A 21717-nucleotide genomic window follows, 5' to 3' on the forward strand; every position below is an offset into this window, starting at 1 on the left:
GAAGCTCATCCAGGAGCATGCAAAAGCCTGGCCAGCCAGGTTATGTCATCAGACCAACAGGAGTGATCTGATGAGGAATCCTACTGAGAAGCAGAGGTGTTGAGTTTCATTTGAGCCCTTCTGTTATGGGCCCTTCTCAGTTTGAACTAAACCTGCTCAACACAAAGGCCTGGCATATGTCACCCCTCAAATAAGTCCTGCTTTCTATGCTACTGCTCATTCACTCCCTCCACAGCCCCACCTGACACTTGTGAATCCCAGGGGAGCTCAGCCACAGCTCCTCTGGAGGCGGCTATACACCATACTGCCCACGGTTTGACTATAGCCAGGCCCTCAGGAAAGGGCAAAGATTTACAGCAGCACTTCCCTGCAAAGGAAAAGGAATTTTAAGGGTCTTTTGGCAAATTTGAGGTTTTCATGATAAACTCACTAAAATGTAGAGCCTCTATGATGAAAGAACCTCAAGCCCATCTTATTCTCAGCCCTGCTGAATAACTAGGCCCACAGAACATGGGTGACAACTGTTAAACAAAAGAACACAAGGACAAGTCCAAGTTCCCATGATAATGGAAAACCAGGGATTAATTCCTCTGAAAAGTAGAAGGTTCCCAGAGGCTACATCTACCACATAAGGCATGTGTGGATCCAGTTCCCTGCCCACTGGGCCAACACCATCTCTACACAATGGCCATTGCCTGTGATCTGTGCTGTCCAGTTCAGCAGCCAGGCACTTTCCCATAGAGCTGTGAGGTACTCAAAATGTAACTGTTGCCATGAGAATTATTAGTTTAATTTTAATTAATTTAAGTGCAAGTAGCTATACATTGTGACCACAGGATTAGATAGCACAGTTCTAGAAAGCCAAATTATTTGCATGGCTTGTTTTATTTTACTATGAAAATAGCAGTACTATGACTATTTTAAACTAGGAAGAAAAAAAGCCCCCAAAGCCCACAAAACCCCAGATTTATTCATAGCCCCTCAAGAAATACCAGCTGGGTTTAGCCTTACTTGAACAAACAAAAAAATTATGATACTTGCTTTGGCACTCTGAAAGCCACCATGAAGGAAGTCACCAATGATGACAGGTGCGCTTTACAAAGGCGCTCAGAGGAACCCCAAGCTCCTGGCCGAGCCCTGTGCGCCACCCGGCCCGTAAATACCTGTGCTGTGGGCTGTCCGCCCAAAGAGATGGAGTTCGACGGGATGGCAGACATGGTGGAGGTGGGCGGGAACCGGGCTCTTACGTGCGTCCCACCTTGGGCCAAGGCTTCAGCAATCATCTTTGAGGACAGAGGGACAACAGACAAGGTGATCGCAACAAGAATCACAGTGCATGGCAGGTAGGGCTGTGCAGACTCTCAAGGAAGAAGGCCAAAGTAAGGCACCCTTGGGCAGCTCAGGCAGCCCACAAAGAGGGGAGGCTTGCTGATGTGTTCCAGGTTACAGCATCTCCAGGTGCAGCTAGACATCAGGAATGTAGAAGTGACCAAGAATGCTGCATCCAGACCTTTCTTTCTTACTGGCCACACTCCTTTGTTGGTTGTCCTGGCCACAGATCAGAATCCTGTGACCCATAGCCCTCCAGGACTGAGGCAGTTCTGGGAGACCAGGCTCTTGGGACAGATTTGGAAAGAGTACATGCCAACAAGGCTTGCTATGAGAAAAGTCAGCCATTACTGAAATAGGAAAGGAGCCCAGATAAGTCTTATTACCATACCAAACCCAAATCCTGTCTCCTCCAAGGACTATTGGTCCTGGTGATTATAGCAGAACTGGTTTCCTTCATAACTAATAACAGGAGAAGTCAGGGATGGCAGGAGAGTCTGGACCTCTACCTGGTGGGCTTTCTCTATTATGAGGAAGTTCTCCTCCACAGGGATACCAGTCAGATCTGTTCCTAAGCATCAAAGATGACTATAGAAGCAGGAACTCCAGTACCAACTAGGATAATCTCCCATCAGTTTCTACTTCTTCAACTATAAAGACAAGACAGGCTGCACTTGCCATGGCTCTGGGTCCTGCCACCCTTACTCCAGTTCTAGGGGTAGAGCCCAGTCCCTGGAAAGCAGGGCCCACTACCATTTCAGAAACAAAGGAGACTGGAAGGGGTGTGAGGGTACTGCCTGCACTGCAGGAGGGGCTAAAACTCTCTCCTGGGCTCCTGACAGAAATGTGGGATATCCACTTAAAACTAGTGGCCACAGTCAGGAATCCATCTACAGAGCTCTTTCGAAGGGAGAAGAACTGGAAGTCAAGTGGTACAAGAGGTGAACATGAATGTTACCCAGGAAGAAGAAAATTAAGAAGGAATAAAAATATAAATCTACTTTAAAGTTGAGTGGTTTATTTAAAAAGGGAGAATTCCTGACAGGGAAAGTTCATTTTCTTGCGACTAGAAATTACAGAAGAAAACACATCAACGTTTAGTGGATCAGAGGAGCCATGCAGTCATCAAGCAGTAACTCATTGTCAAGTGATAATATTTCACTACTCCCAGGCCACAGCTATCTAGAAAAGATCTCCCTACTATGTCCACTGTTCAGAAAGGCTCAGAGGGAAGACAGAGGGGTCCTCTGTGGATGGCCTAGGCCCAACTAGAGGATAACCGCCAGCCAGCTATGCCACATGTACATTTGTAACAGATGTCTTTCTTTGATGGTAATTCTTTGAAACCTGTGACTTAGCTTAGCTGTTTTCACATACTCTTGGGTCCTAGTAAATCTTTCTGCAGGTGATGTAATACTCCCTCTCCACTCCTTTAGCAACTACACAAATAATATCAGATAAGACATCTGGTCAATGCTAATTCTTTTTTTTCTTTTTCTTTTCTTTTTTTTTTGGTGCCAGTACTGAGGTTGGTCCTGAGGCTTGAACTCAGGGGATAAGCAATGTCACTTTTTTGCTCAAGGATAGGGCTCTACTACTTGGACCACAGCTCTACTTGTGGCTTTTTGGTGGTTAACTGGAGATAAGAGGCTCATGAATTTACCTGCCTGAACTGGCTTGAACGGTGATTCTCAGATCTTAGTTTCCTGTGTAGCTAGGATTACAGGTGTGAGTCACCAGCAACTGGCACCTCTGACTTGCTTCTAAGAACTATGTACTAATACATCCATCACTTGTAATAGGGCCAAACTGTATGCCTGAAATCCTAGCTACTTGGGTGACTGAGAACAGGATTGTGGTTTGATGCTAGCTCAGGGAGACAAGTCCTTGAGATGGCATCTACATCTCAAGAAAGGGAAGCTAGAGATGGTGAAGTATATCTTTCATCCCATCTACAACAGGAAGCTTAAAACAGGTGGACTGCAGTACAAGTGCATAACAGGGCAGGAAGTGAGAGATTATTTCAAAAATAAGTGCAAAATAGGACTGAAGTCATGACTCAGCAGGAAAGAGCTTCTCAGCAAGTGTGAAGCCCTGAGTTCTTACTCTAGTACCACAATCAATCAATAAATAAAAGAATGCAGAGGGCATCTGTGGCTCACACTTGTAATCCTACCTACTCAGGAGACTAAATTCTGGAGGTTTACAGTTCAAAGCCAGGCTGGGCACAAAGTCTGGGAGAATCCATCTCTAGCTAACTAGCTAGGTTGGAATAATGGCTCACGTGGTAGAGTATTAGAAATGAACAAAAAGGAGGGTGAGGCCCTGAGTTCAAACAGGGCTATCAGGTAGAAGGGGGGAGATTCTAAGAAGAAAACACTTAAGGACTGCAGGAGACATTCACAGTATATTACAGTCATTCAAACTAATGTTGAGGGCTGGGAAGGTGGCTCAGAGGTAGAGTGCTTGCCTTGCATGCATGAGGCCCTGGGTTCGACTCCTCAGCACCACATAAGCAAAAAGAAAAAAGCCAGAAGTGGTGCTGTGGCTCAAGTGGTAGAGCGCTAGCCTTGAGCTGAAGAGCTGAGGGACAGCGCCCAGGCCCAGAGTTCAGGCCCCATGACTGGACCCAAAAAAACCCCAAAAAAACAAAAAAAAAAAAACAAGCTAATGTTGACTGGAGCCAGGAGCCGGTGACTAGCTACTCTGGAGGTTGAGATCTGAGGATCACAGTTCAAAGCCAGCGTGGGCAGGAAAGTCTGTGAGACTCTTATCTCTAATTAATCATAGAAAAAGCCAGAAGTGGTATTGTGGCTCAAGTGGTAGAGACTAGCCTTAAGCAAAGGGAGCTCAAGGACAATGCCCAGACCCAGAGTTCAAGTCTCAGGATAACAATGATGATGATGATGATGATGATGATGATGTTGGCAAGAGATTAATTACAGGATACTATTACTGGGATCTGGAGCTCATGTACTAAAAGCTTGATCCTAAGCTGGAGGTATAATAAAATGCCTGGTTAGCATACAAAGGTCTTGGGTTCAACCTCTAGTTGTGCAAAACAAATTTTTTTTTTAAGTTTTTTAAAGTTTGGCTCTCAACTTGGCATTTCTGAAAGTTGGTAGAAACCTTTTAAGAGATGGGAGTTAGTAGATTTTGAGTCATTGGAAGTGTGACCTTGAAGACAACTGTGGAATAAAGTCTATATGCTCTCTTTTGCTTCCTGGCTACCATGAAGTTATATGCTTCTTGCCATATGCTGCTCACCACCAGTCCAAAAGCAAAGGGGCCAAGAGACCAATGCACTGAAAGCTTCAAAACTGTGAGCTGAAATAAATCTTTCCTCTCTCTCTATTTCTCATCTCAGGTATTTTGTTACAGTAACAGAAAGCTAAGTAATATTCAAGAAAACATTTTACTCTATATTAATGTAGAAGACAGTACATGAAAATAAGACTTCAGAAAGGACATTGAACAGTTTCTTCTATTCTAGGCTGCTTCTCATATTTCTCTCCACTTTCTTCTGTAGTTACTACACATTTGTTAAGGTTTATGGCTCAGAGCAGTTCTCCAACTATGGCAAGCTGGGTTTAAATGGAAGGCCATGAATGCAAAGAGGACTTTTCAAACCTAAGCAAACTAGCTATACTCCAGAAGCTTGCATTCATTCATTCATTCATTTATTTATTTAATTTTAGCCAGTCCTGGGGCTTAGGCACTGTCCCTGAGCTGCTTTTGCTCAAGGCTAGCACTCTACCACTTGAGACATAGTACTACTTCCAGCTTTTCTTGTTTGTGTGGTACTGAGCCCAGGGCTTCATGCATGCTAGGTGAGCACTCTACTACTAAGCCACATTCCCAGCCCAGAACTTTGTTTTTAGTAGAACAGTATTGTGACGGTTGGAACTCTTGCCAATCACGTGCAAATCTCTGAGCTCAAATCCCATTACTATAAAAACAAAAGAAAGGTTGGTCAACCAGCTTCACTAAACTGACATTGTAAGATAAAGAACTGTAAGAAAGCCTTCAGGAAAACTGAATCTTGAGGTGGTCACAATCTGGACTAAAAATCAAACATAGATGGATATAACTTGTTCTTGGACTTTGAGAATTAATGAAGCTTCTGCCACCAGTGCTTAGGAATCCCACTGCCAACAACCCAAGGCACAGTGTGCCACAGGGCCTTGGACCACGCTCCTTAAAACACTGATGATGCAGTTGTCAAAAATCCAAACTCACACTGCGTACCAATGGTTCACACTTATAATCCTAGCTCCTCAAAAGGCTGGGAACTGAGAATCAAAAGTCCATAGCTATCCTGGGCAGCAAAACCTCTCTAATCAGTCAGCAAAAAGCTGGAAATGGAAGTATGGATCAGTGGTAGTGTGCCAGCTGAGTGAAAAAGCTGAGGAAAGATGTAAGACACAGAATTCAAGTCCTATTACTGGTATACATATAAAAGATCCAAACCCACTTGGAAATAAAGCAAATTCTCCCTCTTGCTGGGCGCTGGTGGCTCACGCCTGTAATCCTAGCTATTCAGGAGGCTGAGATCTGAGGATCTCGGTTCAAAGCCAGCCCGGGCAGGAGAGACCATGAGACTCCTATCTCCAATAAAACCACCAGAAAGCCAGAAGTGGCGCTGTAGCTCAAGTGGTAGAGCACTTGCCTTGAGCTGAAGAGCTGAGGGACAGTGCCCAGGCCCAGAGTTCAAGCCCCACAGCCAACCAAAAAAAAAAAAGAAGAGAAAAAAAGAAAAAAAAATTCTCCCTCTCTTAGACCTGCAATATTTCTATGGTCCCCATCTGAACAGAGAGGACTGAAGCCACCTTGGCTTCACTTGCCATTAACCCTCAACACTGCACAAGGCATGTGCTCCAGAGGTGACTTGCCTAGACTTGGCCCTATGCTAGCAGAACAGGCCTCCACCTGAAGCAGGGAATTATGGAGCACGCAGGTTGGAAGAGCAGTGCCCTACACACTGGTTTTAGTACAGGATTCTGAGCACACACAGAAGGAAGCATCCTGCATCTGGTAGCTGATGAGATACCAGCCACGCCACAGGTCACACACTTCAAGCTAGCAGCTTGTGAACATGCTAGCTGTACACTGCCCATTACTTAGCTGCCTACTTTTCGAATACTCAAGAGACCAGAAAAGAGCTGCTCCTTTTCCTAGTTGGTCAGAACAGAGGTACAGAGGTATCCATGAAGTAGGGAGGAAGGTCATGAAGAATAAGGGGAATAACTTCCACTGGCAGGACAAGCACAATGTTCCACTACTGAACCGATTTGAAACACATGCCACATCCTTTTCTGCACAGACCAAAAGAAGTTGCCTCTCCAATGCCTAAGGACATACCCTATACTACAGTAGCACATGGGGTTAGCTTGCCCTGGCCACAAAGCTCAAATCTGTTTTATGTTTCACACAAAGCCACATCTGAGCAGGTGATACAGGAAGCTGCCAGTTACCTCAGCCCCCTTCATCAATATGCTTCTCTTGGGACTATGTCCCAGAGACTAAATGGTAAAGTGGGAGCGAAGGGCTGTCACCAAGCTTACATCTCCGCTGTGAAATGACATCTGACACACAAGATATGCTACATCTTGAAGAAACTAACCCACAGGAAGCAAAGCTTCCTGCATTCCATTGTCCCAAAGGTATCTAACACTCAGAGAATGGGGCAAGCCAATTAGCAACATGAGGGCAGTGCACACCTTTCCCACAAGGTACTGGAGTCTCTAGTGGTGGGCAAGCTTCTGATGCCCTCTCTCATTTACTTGCTGCAGCACATGCTCATGCAAGCATTCTGAAGCCAGATGCCTAGTGCTATTCCTGTCTTCTTCCTAGTTTCTAGAAAGTTGCCTTTGACCCCAGTTAGCTCAGTGGAAGCTGAGGGAAGTTGAAGTTGGTACTCATCTCTAATCACCTCTCAGGGTAATAGAAAGGAGGCAAAGATGATGGGAGCCCAAGGAAGTGGGAACAACATGCACTATGCAACTACTAGGTCCCAGTTGGACCTGAGCAGAGCTAGCTACCCTGAGGACCTTAGGAGTATCTTGTAGAGTTTAAGGGGAAGAGGACCCCATACTACCAATGTGGCCCCTAATCCAACCAGGACCCTCATTGTTGAGCTTTGTGCTTGGTTGCACATGTACCTGCTAGTGACTAAAGAAGCCCTTGGCTCTCAAGGCCCTCACCTGGACTCCGGGAGCCACCATCTGGGCAGCCTGAGCTGTCTGCACTGCTGTCGGCTGCTGCACCTGAGGCTGTACCTGTTGCACCTGGGGCTGCACCTGCGGCTGCTGAACCACCATCGGAGCTCGGACCTTGAGGGAGGAATGGAGAATGCAACTTGGAGCTACCCAGGGCAGCGAGCAGGGCACCCACTACCTGTGTGGGAGCTGTGAGAACTGATAAGCCTTTTGTTGAGGTGGGGGATGATACTATCACGATTTCAGACTATGATGTCACTTTACTTTCCATTCCTGGTCCCATAAAGTAATCAGAAATATCAAGTTTGCAAGGCCAAGCCCCACTTTCCTAACTCTGGAGAGAGACTGCACTGGGATTCAGCACTGAGAACTCCACTGGGATTCTCTATATACTCATCACACCAACCATCATGGGAGCAAAGCGATGGTTTCCAAAGCTAAGTCCACAGCCCAGCTCACTCATCCTTCTGGTCAAACACAGACAGTTCACAAGAGCCTCATTCAGAGCCCAGACACCTTGAAGGAAACTAGGGCTTGCCAGCCTGTAGCAGGTTGAGCTGGAAAGATGAATGTGGCAACAGAGCGAGGCAGGAAAAGCAGACAACTGTGGGACCTCCACGTGGAGAAGTCTCCACAAGGGACTCACACTGGCCAGGTGCAAATAGGGAACTCCTCCCTAGACATTTGTGGATGCCAGAACCAATCCCCACAAGAAGCACAGCCCACCAAGAAGCTCACAAAGGTTCAGGTGACAAGTAAGGGACCATATCCATTCCTCACTACACCCCAGGATGTTGTGCCTCTGCAAGGCCTCTCACTCAGCTCAGGCAAGGCCCTTGTCCTCATGCCATTCAATGAATCACAAATAGAAAAGGGCAAAACTCAGAGTAGCTCAAAAGATGTTCAAATGGACCTTGTTGCTTGGTGGCAATATTCTGTCCTTTGTTAAAATAGGACTCGTTTTGTACACAGATGTACAATGAGATTGAAAATAAATAGTATTTTGTGTGAATATGCCTCTCAAAAATATGGTAATGACAAGGCTAAAAGAACCTGGCTCAAGGCTGGAGGTGTAGTTCAGTGCAAAAGCACATGCTTAGCTTACATGAGACCCCGATTTCAATTTCCAGCACACACACACACAAAAAAAAATAAAAATAAAAATAAAAATAAATCTTGGCATAGAACATAGCTCCCAGCAACAAGTAAAGCACTATGGACGCCTGATACCCAGCACATCCTCCCACGTGGTGCGATTATATATCAATCTAACCATCACCGTCTTAATGCCCAATGGACACTACTACAACTTTCCACATAGCCACATATCTGTGAATCTCTGTGTAGCATGTGGAAGTATCTCTCTTGCTGGCCTGTACTATGGAGCCAGATATGAGGGTTGGCTTGGGGAGGGGCTCCCCAAGCCCACTGCAGCAAGAAACCTTCCTAAACTCAAGTTAGCCTTAGTAGAACTGCTGCTAACAGAGCCACTGATTATATGTGACACCATGAGGAGAGAAGCATGTGCTCCACAGTGGACCTTAGGTACTCACAAATTTCAGCTGCTGCTGAGCAGTGTACAACATCTGTCCAGGGAGAGCTTGAGCCTGTGAAACCAAAGGCTGGCTTTGTGACTGTGGCGGGAGTTGTGGTTGGTTCTGAGCAACCTGGGGCTGCTGCGTCTGTGGCGGAGGCTGGTGGTGCTGTGGGTGATGCAACTGTGGCAGCTGCTGTGGGAGGGCTTGGGAAGGAGGAGGCTGCAGCTGTTGCATTGGAGGCTGTTGTATTGGAGGCTGGGCCTGCATCACTTGCTGCTGTTGCTGCTGCTGCTGCTGCAGCTGTGCCATTCTCTGCAACTGCTGCTGCTGCTGCTGTATCTAAAAAGAGAATAATAGCACTGGGTTACTACCCATAAGCCTCTGGGGCTTCAGCTGCTCCTTATGCCATCCTCGATCCCATAGAGTCCAGTTGGAGGCATAAATTCAGTTTTCAGGAAGGCCTGCCTGGCTGACCTCTGACACAGGGAGGGAAGCACATTTACCACAAGGGCTCTGTGCCTCTGAGGACCACGCCAGCCATCTTCCAGTCATGAAAGACACATCAAGTGTGTGCCTGTGCCCTGGACAATAGAGACTGGTCTGTCTCTGGGATGGTTCAAGAGAAATATCTAAGGTTCGTAAGAGGTAAAATAATAGGTACAGTGCCATAGCAGGTGGGCTAGAAGCTGCAGAATTCTTCTAATGCTACTTTGGAGTAGAGTGAGAAGTCAGCAGTATGAGCCTTGTGAGGATCTCAAAGTCTGCTCTATAGGATGAGGACAGCGAGCAAACACTGTCAGCTCTGGGAGAGGTATTGCTAAGATCCAAGGACCAGCAGGCCCCTTTGGGGCTTTCTTCCCTCAACCTTCCAAGAGGATAGACACTGAACATGTCTAACTTCTGAACACAAGCCATGTGAAGACAAAGCAGCTTCTGGCCAGCAAGATCCCTAAGATGACATTGCCACTGACCTAACAAACAGCTGGAGAGTTGAACTGGTATTGTACCAAAGAGCAGCAGAAACAAAACTGAACGCATATATATTCTCTGAAGAAAACTGAATCTCAGAATTCCTTCTTGCTCTTCTTGCTTCAGTTAGTGTCTTTGTTTTTTCTTTTCCTTTTTTCTCATGCCCATTCTGGGGCATGAACTCAGGGTCTTATGAGCTTGCTTAGCTTTCTTGTTCACAGCCTGGTACTCAACCACCTGAGACATGCCTCCAGTCTAGTATTTTTATTGGTTAATTGGAGATACAGTATTGTGGACTTTTCTGTTCAGGCTGGCTTAATCTATGATCTTTCCAGGTCTTAGCCTCCTAAGATTACAGGTGGGAGCTAACTCTTAATATGAAAGACTTCCAGTTCTCCTGGCATACGGCAGGTCTGCAATCCAGAGCCAAGGGCTATCTGAGAGAACCTTCTGAACTATGTAGCATCCTCTTCCCAAGACAGTACAGTATCTTCTGTCCCATATTTTTCAGGAAGCCCATGGAGGAGGGACAGCTTAAGTTCCCCACATCTAGTACTGAGGCTGACAACTTTCTGGGCTCATGAACTTCAAGACAGAGACTCACTGTGGGAACAGGGAAACCTAGTACCTGTTGCTGATTTTGATGATGCAACTTAATCAAGTGTTGCTGCTGCTGTTGCTGCTGTTGAAGCTGCTGCTGTTGCTGCTGCACTACTGCTTGGAACTGTTGCTGCATAGCACTTTGCTGTGCCTGGAACTGTTGCTGCTGTTGTTGCTGCTGCTGCTGTAGTGCAGCCTGCTGCTGCTGGAACTGCTGCTGCTGCTGCTGTTGTTGTTGCTGCAGCGCCACCTGCTGGAGCTGGAGCTGGGCTGGAAAAGAGATCCAGACTTAAGAGATGCAGCCCTAGACCACCGCACAGACTGCCTGAACTACAGGGCAAGGTCACTGTCACAGCTTCTCAGGCTGCTGAGGGCAGTTAAAAGCAAAAAGCAAACAAAATCCTCAATAACTCTCATTTATCAGACAGGGCGATCAGGTAGAAAGTGTTATTTGAGCTGATTATGTAACTTTCTACCACAGCTAACCAGTGTCACATAGAGACCACCAGTGTCTCCAGGCCTGCTTCTTTTTTGTATGTCAGTCCTGAGGCTTGAACTCAGGGTCTGGGTACTATCCCTGACCTTTTGTGCTCAAGGCTAGTGTTCTACCACCTGAGTCACAGCTCCACTTCTGGCTTTTGTTGGTAGTTAATTGGAGGTAAGAATCTCATGGACTTTCCTGCTTGGGCTGCCTTCAAACTGTAACCCTCAGCCTCCTGAGTAGCATTATATGTCTGAGCCACCAGCACCCAGCTAAGCCTGCTCTCTGAGACTCTCTGGCAAAGTCTGTCACAAAGTCTGGACACTGGATAAAGGCCTGAATTGACCTTAATTGTGTGTTGGTGTTTACAGAAGGCATTAGGGAGAAACACTCCCTGGGTACCACTATCCCTTTCAGGAAGATCGAAAGGCAAGGAGTCAGTGTAGAGAGGGTCTCTAACAGAGAGCAACAGGATGTAGTTGAGAACCACTTCAACTTTCAGCTAGTGCCACCCAGTAGACCAGGTCTCATAGAAGTTAAAAACAGGATGTGGGCTAGGGTCAGGCTGGGGAGAGTATGGGCAGGATACCAGAGCTTCATCATTCAACTTGTGACTAAGTGCTTTAGGACAGTTTTAGGAGAATTACTCATGTGAGCATTTGTGTATGTGTGCATGTGAATACTAGGATTTGTACTCAGGGCCTGGGCACTGGCCCTTAGCTTTTTCACTCGAAGTTGACACTTGAGCTGCAGCTCCACTTCTGGTTTTTTGGTAGTTAACTAGAGATAAGAATTTAATGGCTGGTTTTGAATTTCCACCCTTGGATCTCAGCCTTCTGAGTAGCTAGAATTATAGGGATGAGCCAACCAGCAACTGGCATCATATGGGTACCCTAAACCAATACATTTCAAAATCATTTCTTACTATAAAATTGAAACTGATGCCAGGAGCAAGTGGCTCACGTCTGTAATCCTAGCTACTCAGGATGCTGAGATCTAAGGATCATGGTTCAAAGCTAGTCCAGGCAGAAAAGTCCATGAAACTCTTATCTCCAATAAAACCACAGAAAACCAGAAGTGGTACTGTGGCTCAAGTGGTAGAGTGCTAGCCTTGAGCTGAAGAGCTGAGGGACAGTGCCCAGGCCCAGAGTTCAAGCCCCATGACTGACAAAAAAAAAGAAAAAGAAACTGATGATAAAAAGAAAGCCAGCTTACTTCTAGCCAAGGCACAGTGTGCAGGGATAATGAGGATAAAGAAGACAAAACACCTCCTTCCTTTAAGGAAAGAGAGCCTGATGAAGGCATGGCTGTGAGCCACAGCCAGCACTGACTCAAGGGCAGGAGCAATGTCAAAAGAGACATCCTTCAGGACAAGGCTGTGGGGATATGGGACCCTTCGTGGCACTGATTGATGGCTGAGTCCCTTGAAATGCAATGTTTCTATCTCAGTAACAAAATACAAGCCCTCCTCAGCCTCATAACAAGTCTTCCCTCCCCCACCCTTACCTTGCAGGATAAGCTCAGTATCACTCAACCCTCCTGGTAGCTCAAAGAGGACTTAAAAGTTTTTTCTCTCTATAACCATCACACATAATACATGAGGCTTCTCCATTTTTCTCAATACCACTGTAAACAAAAAAGTAGCAAATTCTTCAGGAAGAACGGTACTCACTCTGTGGAGTTGCTGTAGACACAACAGCCATGCTGTGAGGAGCCATTCCCGAGGTCCCAGGTGGTGGCTGCCCTGAGAGGGGCATTGGCTGTCCCATAGGCCCAAGGCCACCCATTCCACTCAATGACTGTCCTGGGCCTCGAGGAGGCATGCCAATCCCAGCAGCTCCTGCAGCTGGTCCACCAGTCAGGCTCTGCAGTGCATTCATTGGATCTATGGAAACAAGGGCACAGTGTCATAGGACAACACCTTGAACTGGGCAGGCTCACATGTATGAGGCTGATGGGGCACAGACCTCCTCCAACCCACAGACTTCATCTACTCAAAAATCCCAAGTGGCAAAAGTCAGAATCCTGGAGCCTCCCAAATACTGAAACTAGGACTCTGGGCATGTCAGTCATTGCTGTCAAAACATGAACCTCCTGAGAGTTGAGAATATACCCTGTACCCCTGATAAGCCTGTAACAAAGTCCTAATACTGAGTGACAATTCCTCTGATGTGTGCACAAATAACTTAAAAGTTGGACAGAGGCTTTTAATGCAATTAGCAGCCATGCTCATCCTGGCTATCCAGCTTTCCTACTGGGTAATCACACAGGCAAGAGCAGGGAAGCAGGAGGGGCCAGACAGATACTCTTCACAAGTAGGCTGATATAACTAGGCACTACCTCTTCTGCCAAATCTTTGCAGGACACAGCCCCAATATGGCTCTATACTAAGAGGAGCATACCAGACAGGCTACCGGGGCAGGGGTGTGGGGGGTGGGAAGGGGGGGTTTATGACAGGGCTCCACAGAGCACTGAGGAAAAGTTGTGTGTACAAGCCTCAGGGCAACATACTCAGCTCAGTGAGCAATGCCACAACCAAGGACAAGGAACATGATACCATCATCACAATTCATAGCAGTTACCTATAGGTAAGTGTGTCTTAGCTGGGTTGCCTCACCACATAATTAGGTAGTACCCAGTGATCCTATCCTTCACAAAGCCCGGCAATCTCTAGACCTCATGTACTTGGTCTTGTCCAGCCTTGGTTAGCACTGGCCTATACAGACACGAGCATCCAGCATTTTCAGCCATACAACCTATGACACCATTTATTTGTTTGTTTGTTTACTTATTTATGCGTTGTTGGGGTTTGAACTCATGGCCTTCTGCATACTAGGCAAGCAGGCATTCTAACATTGAGCCATATCTGACAGTCTACAGAATTGCCAGCAAGCCTGTATCTGCAGCTCAGTAAGCAGAAACAGGAGATCAATTGACATAACTCCTTTTATATGATAAAATCTTGAAATTATGTGGGCAGCAGAGGTTTATACCTGTAAACCTAGCTACTCAAGAGGCTGAAATCTGAAGATTGTGGTTCAAAACCAGCCCATGGCACTCATATCTCCAATAAAACACCAAAAATCTAGAAGTAGAGCTATGGCTCAAGTGGTAAAGTGCTAGCCTTGAGCACACAAGCACAGGGACAGTGCCCAAGCCCTAAGTTCATGCCCTTAGGACTGGCACTAAAAACAAAGACTAAAACAAACCAACAAGAATCTTGAAATTAGGGCTGGGAAGGTGGCTCAGTGGTAGAGCACTTGCTTTGCATGCCTGAGGCCCTGGGTTCGATTCCTCAGCACCACATAAGCAAAAAGAAAAAAGTTGTCAGTGGCGCTGTGGCTCAAGTGGTAGCGCTAGCCTTGAGCTGAAGAGCTGAGGGACAGCGCCCAGGCCCAGAGTTCAGGCCCCATGACCAGACCCCCCCCCAAAAAAAAAAAAGAATCTTGAAATTAAAGTAGAAAGATTTCTGAACTCACAAATTTTCTAACTTGAGGAAGTGAATTCAAAGCTATTCTGTATGACATGCTACTATATATTATTACACTAAATGTATCATGATAGTTCTCTTCCAGAGAGCTCACAACTTTTTTTTTTTTTTTTTTTTTGTCGGTCGTGGGGCTTGAACTCCGGGCCTGGGCGCTGTCCCTCAGCTCTTCAGCTCAAGGCGAGCACTCTACCATTTGAGCTACAGCGCCACTTCCGGTTTTCTGGTGGTTTATTGGAGATAGGAGTCTCACGGTCTTTCCTGCCCAGGCTGGCTTTGAACCACGATCCTCAGATCTCAGCCTCCTGAGTAGCTAGGATTACAGGCGTGAGCCACCAGCGCCCGGCAGAGCTCACAACTTTTAGGTAATGAATTAATAACTTTGTGAGTTTGTATAATCTTTTGCTGGAGGACATGGGATGGAGAAGCATTGACTGACTAATTTGCATATGACAGGGTAGAGCAAAGGCTGGGAGAGGCTGGTCATTTTTTTTGAATCCTTTGACTATTCCCCTCTAGTAACAAGTTTGCTCAGACACATGAAGCATTCCTGCCACTCTAAATCTGAGGCTTTCTGAAAATACTTTAGTTCAAAAGGAAAAACTCTTACCACTGACAGAAGCTTGCGATTTCTTGTTATCTATAGAAAACACACACAAAAAAATCAAGTTAGCAGTCTTATTTACCTTTTTTTTTTTTTTTTTTTTGCCAGTCCCGGGGCTTAAACTCAGGGCTTGGGCACTGTCCCTGAGCTTCTTTTGCTCAAGGCTAGCACTCTACCACTTGAGCCATAGCACCACTTCTGGATTTTTTCTGTTTATGTGATACTTAAGAATGGAACCCAGCGGGCTGGGAAGTTGGCTCAGTGGTAGAGTGCTTGCCTTGCATGCATGAGGTCCTGGGTTTGATTCCTCAGCACCACATAAGCAAAAAGAAAAAAGCCAGAAGTGGGGCTGTGACTCAAGTGGTAGAGCGCTAGCCTTGAGCTGAAGAGCTGAGGGACAGTGCCCAGGCCCAGAGTTCAGGCCCCACGACCGGACCCAAAAAAAAAAAAAAAAAAGAATGGAACCTAGGGCTTCATGCATGCTAGGCAAGGACTCTCTACCATTAAGCCACACTCCCAGTTGCTTTTTTTTTTTTTTTTGGCCAGTGCTGGGGCTACAACTTTGGGCCTGGGTACCATCCTTGAGCTTTGTGCTCAAGGCTAGTGCTCTAGCACTTGAGCCACAGCACCACTTTTGACTTTTTCTGTTTATGTGGTACTAAAGAATGGAACCCAGGGCTTTATGAATGCAAGGCAAACACTCTCACTAAGCCACATTCCCAGTCCTACTTAAAAAAATTTTCTTTTCTACTTTGTTGTTGTTGGTCATGGGACTTAAACTCTGGGCTTGGATGTTGTCTCTCAGCTCCTTTTTGCTCAAGGCTAACACTCTACCACTTGAGTCATAGTACCAGTTTTTTCTGTGATTAATTGGAGGTAAGAGCCTCATAAACTTTCCTGCCCAGGCTGGTTTTGAACCCCAATCTTCAAATCTCAGTCTCCTGAGTAGCTAGGATTACAGGTATGAGCCACTAAAGGCCAGCTAAGCAGTCTTACTTAAACACATATTTCCCTGGATCAGTTTTGTAGGCATCCAAACAGAGGTCATTTGCTAAAATTAAACTGATCCTGCCTAGAAATGAGACAGGAAATGACCTAACAGCTGATGACCCAGAGTCTTCTACTCAGTCCCTTCATGTAAATCCATGAAACTATGGGCTGTGTGAGTTAGCAGGCCACAGTCCTAAAGAGGATGGCATAAGGGTCCATACCAGGATATTGGTTGTATGTTCTCTAGGTTCTGGCTCCTTCTCCTACATTTCTCAGGTCCTTCTGAACACCCCCAAAGAGAGACCATCTGAATTCTACAGTGCTGTCACCAACCCCACTGAGGTTTTCAAATGTCCCCATTTGCCTCAATGACTGTTAAAGCTGTAGCTGCTTCTACAACCCACACTGAAATTGTTGTTAAACCACAGGGGAATGCTTGGTGTCAAGAAGAGCCTGTCTCCAATGCTTATACAACTATGGTGGCTAGGAAGGCTGCTGGCTAAAACCCAGAATGGCTAACAGCCCAGATTCCCTTCATAAGCTGTGTCCATCTGGGAGCACTGGTTTTGAAAACTCATTTCTGAAGAGTCAGGGCTGCTGCCTTGCCAGGCCAACAGCACCAAAGCAGAATCTTCTGAATCAAAGAGGCCACCATAGTACATGAAGGGCCCTTCAGCAAGGCAAAGAGCAAGAAGTGAAGATTTAAGAAGATGACCCCTGGGGCTGGGAAGGTGGCTCAGTGGTAGAGTGCTTGCCTTGCATGCATGAGGCCCTGGGTTCGATTCCTCAGCACCACATAAGCAAAAAGAAAAAAAGCCAGAAGTGGCGCTGTGGCTCAAGTGGTAGAGTGCTAGCCTTGAGCTGAAGAGCTGAGGGACAGCACCCAGGCCCAGAGCTCAGGCCCCACGACCGGACCCAAAAAAAAGAAGATGACCCCTAAAGCTTACAACTTCACAGAAATGTATATTTAGATCAGGTCTTTGTGGATCAATAAAACCATCTAGGTAAGAAAGTATGTGTTCTAGGGTAAACTGTGTAAGAATTGTTTAGAGAAAACAGCAAAATTCCTATACAAAGGAAAATGAAGTGGACAAGTGAAAATAGGAGTCTACTTTAGACCATTTGGAGGCCAGTATTTCCAATGTGTTAGCATCTGCATTTTTGAGGCTTTTTTTTTTTGGGGGGGGGGGGGGGAGGTGGGAGGTAATCTAGAATCAAGTGTTGCACAGTAGGGCTCTTCCCAGAAACAGGCAAACAGATACAGATGTTCCAATTCATACAGCTTACTCAGAAAGCCTTGCCTAGAAAATCTCATTACAGGGCTGGGAATGTGGCTCAGTGGTAGAGCGCTTGCAGGCATGCATGAGGCCCTGGGTTCAATTCCTCAGCACCACATAAGCAAAAAGAAAATAGCCGGAAGTGGCGCTGTGGCTCAAGTGGTAGAGTGCTAGCCTTGAGCTGAAGAGCTGAGGGACAGCGCCCAGGCCCAGAGTTCCGGCCCCAGGACCGGACCCGGAAAAAAAAAAAAAAAAAAAAAGAAAATCTCAACACATAGCAACAGAGCTGGCCTCTCACAGAGTTCCTGACAACCCAGAAATATAAAATCTTACTTACGAATGTCCCGAAAATGGATAATGAGCCGGGCCACCAGGGAAAGGTATTCGTCCTAAAAATAAAAAAAAAACAGGAAGCAATTTAATGCCAAAAATAAGCAGCATAACCATGTGACTCTTTTTTCCCACCCCCTCACCCTGCCCTGCCACCCAGCTGAGGCTCTTCCTTTCCCCCCTACTGGCCTCTGGGGCTGACTGAGACTGTTCAGCTCAGCTCAGCCTCCTCTGGAATCTATCTCCCAGAGAGCTGTCAGTGATCCTTTGGAGGTCAATAAAAGACACAAAGAAATAAAGAAGCAACAGGGGTACTGAGGGCCTTCAAAAGGCAGCTACTCCACCTAATAGGAAGGACACTCAGTGGAAAAGGAGGTAGACAGGCATCTCAAGTCTCCACTCAGCAGCTGGCCTGAGAGCAGCACAGAGCCTCTGAGAAGCAGATGCAGGCAGCTGTTGCCTTTCCACTATTGGTATGGAAGTGCTTTCACTTTCATGCTCAGCCTGTTGCTGCCTTCCTCCTGCTGACGTAATATGTGCAGCCAACCTGCATGGAGTGCCCCTAGCTGTGCCTGCTGAGAATTGTGCTCTTTTGCTGACCATATAAGCAAAGGGAGCAATGCACCACTTGAAGGTGGCAGGAGAAAGCCACCATGTCACATTTTTGAAAATGCCCAACAGGGCCTGCCTCTGACTATCCTTTATGCACCCCAAAACAGCATTATTTGATTTTCCACAGAAATTACTACCATGTCTTGTGGTCAGTGAAGGGATGTCTGGGTAAAATCTTATTTCTGTGACGCATCTTTCCCTCCATGGAAATGCCCATCCTTCTGGCAGGGCAGCAAAGGACAAAGCCCTGCGCTTTCTGCCCTGTCTGAACACCTGACTGTCTTGTTAAGTCTTCAAGGCACTGAGGACTCACAAAATAGCTAACATATAATGGAAGGGGAGAGGTACAAAAATGAAGATAACTGAATAAGTATGAAAAATTTTAGGACATGGTCTACATCTCTGCCATCCCTCATCCATTTACCCTCCACCCCACATGCTGTTTTTCTAGCTAAAATTAGCACAGTGTAACATGAATGGAGGAAGGCCCAAGGGAGAGCTGCTAGATCTGCCACCAAGGTGGTAGGGACAGAGAATGCTTTGCGTTGGAGCACAGAGCAATAAGAAGGTTCTGTCAGCACTTGGAAGTGGCGCTGTGGCTCAAGTGGTAGAGTGCTAGCCTTGAGCAGAGGAGCTGAGGGACAACACCCAGGCCCAGAGTTCAGGCCCCACAACTGGACCCAAAAAAAAAAAAACCGAAAAACTTTAAGTGTCCAGGCTGCACCTAAGGCTGGATGTTATAATACTATAAATGCTAATCTAGGTGCTGGGAAGGTGGCTCAGTGGTAGAGTGCTTGCCTTGCATGCATGAGGCCCTGGGTTCGATTCCTCAGCACCACATAAGCAGAAAAAGCCGGAAGTGAAAGTGGTAGAGCGCTAGTCAACAGCTGAAGAGCTGAGGGACAGCGCCCAGACCCAGAGTTCAGGGCCCACAACCGACAAAAAAAAAGCTAACCTATAGCAAAAGAGCAGGCAAAATAACAGTTGTCAGGTACAGCTGTAAAAACTTTATATGACCAAATACAACCATTATATTCAGTGCACACATGAAAATGGAACCAGGTAATTTGAGTATATGGGAGAGATGGTGGAAAGCAAAGGAAGATGTGACATTGATCAAGATGCACTGTATTTATAAAATGATATGTTGATTGGAAACTCCTTTGTAAATTACTTAAAAGATTTAAAAAGACTTCATATATATTAATGCCTTTTTAGTTGTCTTTTTTTGCCAGTTGTAGGGTTTGAACTCTGGGCCTGGATGCTCTCCCTCAGTGTCTTTTGCTCAAGGCAAGCATTCTACCACTTGAACCACAATGCCATTTATGGTTTTTTGGTTTTTTTTGGTCGGTCACGGAGCCTGTACTCTGGGCGTGGTCCCTGTCCCTCAGCTCTTCAGCTCAAGGCTAGCGCTCTACTGCTTGAGCCACAGTGCCACTTCTGGCTTTTTCTGCTTATATGGTGCTGAGGAATCCAACCCAGAGCCTCATGCATGCAAGGCAAGCACTCTACCACTGAGCCACCTTCCAAGCCACTTATGGTTTTTTTTGAGTAGTTTATTGGAGGAATGAGTCTTACAGACTTTCCTGCCTAGGCTGGCTTCAAACTGAGATCCTTAGACCTCAGCCTCCTGAGTAGCTGGGATTACAGGAATACTCCACTGGCACTAGGTTGTATTAATACCTTTAATTCTCCCAACCACCCAATGAAGCAAGCAATGACATGCTTGAATTACCAACAAAATGTTAAAACTGATTTATTTAGAGGCTTGAGATATGGCTTGGTAGCTTAGCATGTGCTCAATATATGTTTGGGACCCTGGGTTCAATTCCTAGTACCTTCTACTACACTCATAGAAAAAGCTTTAAAAAGCCAGGTCCTGATGGCTGTCTCACTCCTGTAATCCTAGCTACTCAGGAAGCTGAGATCTGAGGATCACAGTTCAAAGCCAGCCCAGGAAGGAAAGTAAAGTCTGTGAGACTCTTATCTCCAATTAACCACCAGAAAATTGGAAGTGGTGCTGTGGCTCAAAATGGTAGAGCATTAGTCTTGAGCAAAATAGCTCCAGGATAGCACCAAGGCCCTAAGTTCAAGGGCCATGATGGACCAAAAAAAGAAAGACAGAGAGAGAGAGAGAGAGAGAGAGAGCTTTATAAATTTTTTTCAACTCCTGCTTGATATTCTTTTTTTTTTTTTTTAGTTCAAATTCAGGGCCATCTACTTGCTAGGCTGGTAACATACTAGTTGAGCTATTCCTCTAGCCCTACTGTTTGCTGGCTATTTTGGAGACAGACTTGTCTGTGTGGGCTAGTGTTTTTTTTGTTTTGTTTTGTTTTTGTCAGTCGTGGGGCTTGAACTCTGGGCCTCGGTGCTATCCCTCAGCTCTTTAGCTCAAGGCGAGCATTCTACCATTTGAGCTACAGCGCCACTTCTGGTTTTCTGGTGGTTTATTGGAGATAAGAGTCTCTCGGTCTTTCCTGCCCAGGCTGGCTTTGAACCGTGATCCTCAGATCTCAGCCTTGAGTAGCTAGGATTATAGGCGTGAGCCACCAGCACCTGGCTTGGACTAGATTTGAACTACAATTCTCTGGATCTCACCCTCCAGAATGACTAGGATTACAGGTGTGAGAAACTGGTGCCTGTAACTTGCACAATAACATGCCATGGAGTGAGCTGCAGAAGGAAAAAGCAGGAGGGAAACATGGAACCTTTCATATAGGACCTGAGAAATCTAAAACACAATTGTTTAGATCTGCCAAAAGAAATATTGCAAGGACAAACCACAATCATAGGTAAACAGCAAGTATTAAAACTGAGTTATATTGGGATCTTTTCCAAATCTACTGAGTTACTAGTTTTCACTTTGAAATCATGCAAAGCTTTCATCACTAAGACAACAAATTAGAATCCAAAGAAAAACATGTAATTCCTAAAACCTCAAAATAAATTGAGACAAATGAGTCTGATATAAAGTTGGTGGTAGAAGTATTTTTGAGACGCCTCTTTGCTTTTTTTTTTTTTTTTGGTCGGTCATGGGGCTTGATCTCAGCCTGAACGCTATCCCTCAGCTCTTCAGATCAAGGCAAGCACTCTACCACTTAAGCCACAGTGCCACTTCTGGTTTTCTGGTGATTAATTGGAGATAAGAGTCACACAGACTTTCCTGCTCAGGCTGGCTTTAAATCTCAATCCTCAGATCTCAGCCTCCTGAGTAGCTAGGATTACAGGCGTAAACCACCGGTGCCTTGGCTGACTTTTTGCTTTTTAAAAGGGGGAACAAAA

The 21717-nt window shown here is 46.0% G+C and overlaps 1 protein-coding gene across 6 annotated transcripts in view; it reads right to left on the reverse strand.

The window, feature by feature from the left end:
• Positions 1-21717, reverse strand: part of Med15 (mediator complex subunit 15) — a 63919-nt gene that overhangs the window by 7495 nt on the left and 34707 nt on the right. Inside the window, exons 1-8 of one of the 6 annotated variants that reach the window (XM_042666145.1) lie at positions 18168-18255; positions 17831-17882; positions 15233-15262; positions 12808-13020; positions 10683-10924; positions 9101-9424; positions 7533-7661; positions 1164-1283 (exon numbers count right to left, since the gene is read on the reverse strand). In XM_042666145.1, the coding sequence (XP_042522079.1) occupies positions 1164-1283; positions 7533-7661; positions 9101-9424; positions 10683-10924; positions 12808-13015 (1023 nt within the window). In that variant the 5' untranslated portion in view covers positions 13016-13020; positions 15233-15262; positions 17831-17882; positions 18168-18255. Of the gene's footprint in view, positions 1-1163; positions 1284-7532; positions 7662-9100; positions 9425-10682; positions 10925-12807; positions 13021-15232; positions 15263-17830; positions 17883-18167; positions 18256-21717 lie in introns of those variants that run through there. The other 5 variants (XM_042666141.1, XM_042666142.1, XM_042666144.1 and 2 more) reach the window with 5 other exon arrangements.

This window comes from Dipodomys spectabilis, unplaced genomic scaffold (genome assembly GCF_019054845.1).
Source record: "Dipodomys spectabilis isolate Male_0828 unplaced genomic scaffold, ASM1905484v1 ptg000363l, whole genome shotgun sequence".
Taxonomy (NCBI): domain Eukaryota; kingdom Metazoa; phylum Chordata; class Mammalia; order Rodentia; family Heteromyidae; genus Dipodomys; species Dipodomys spectabilis.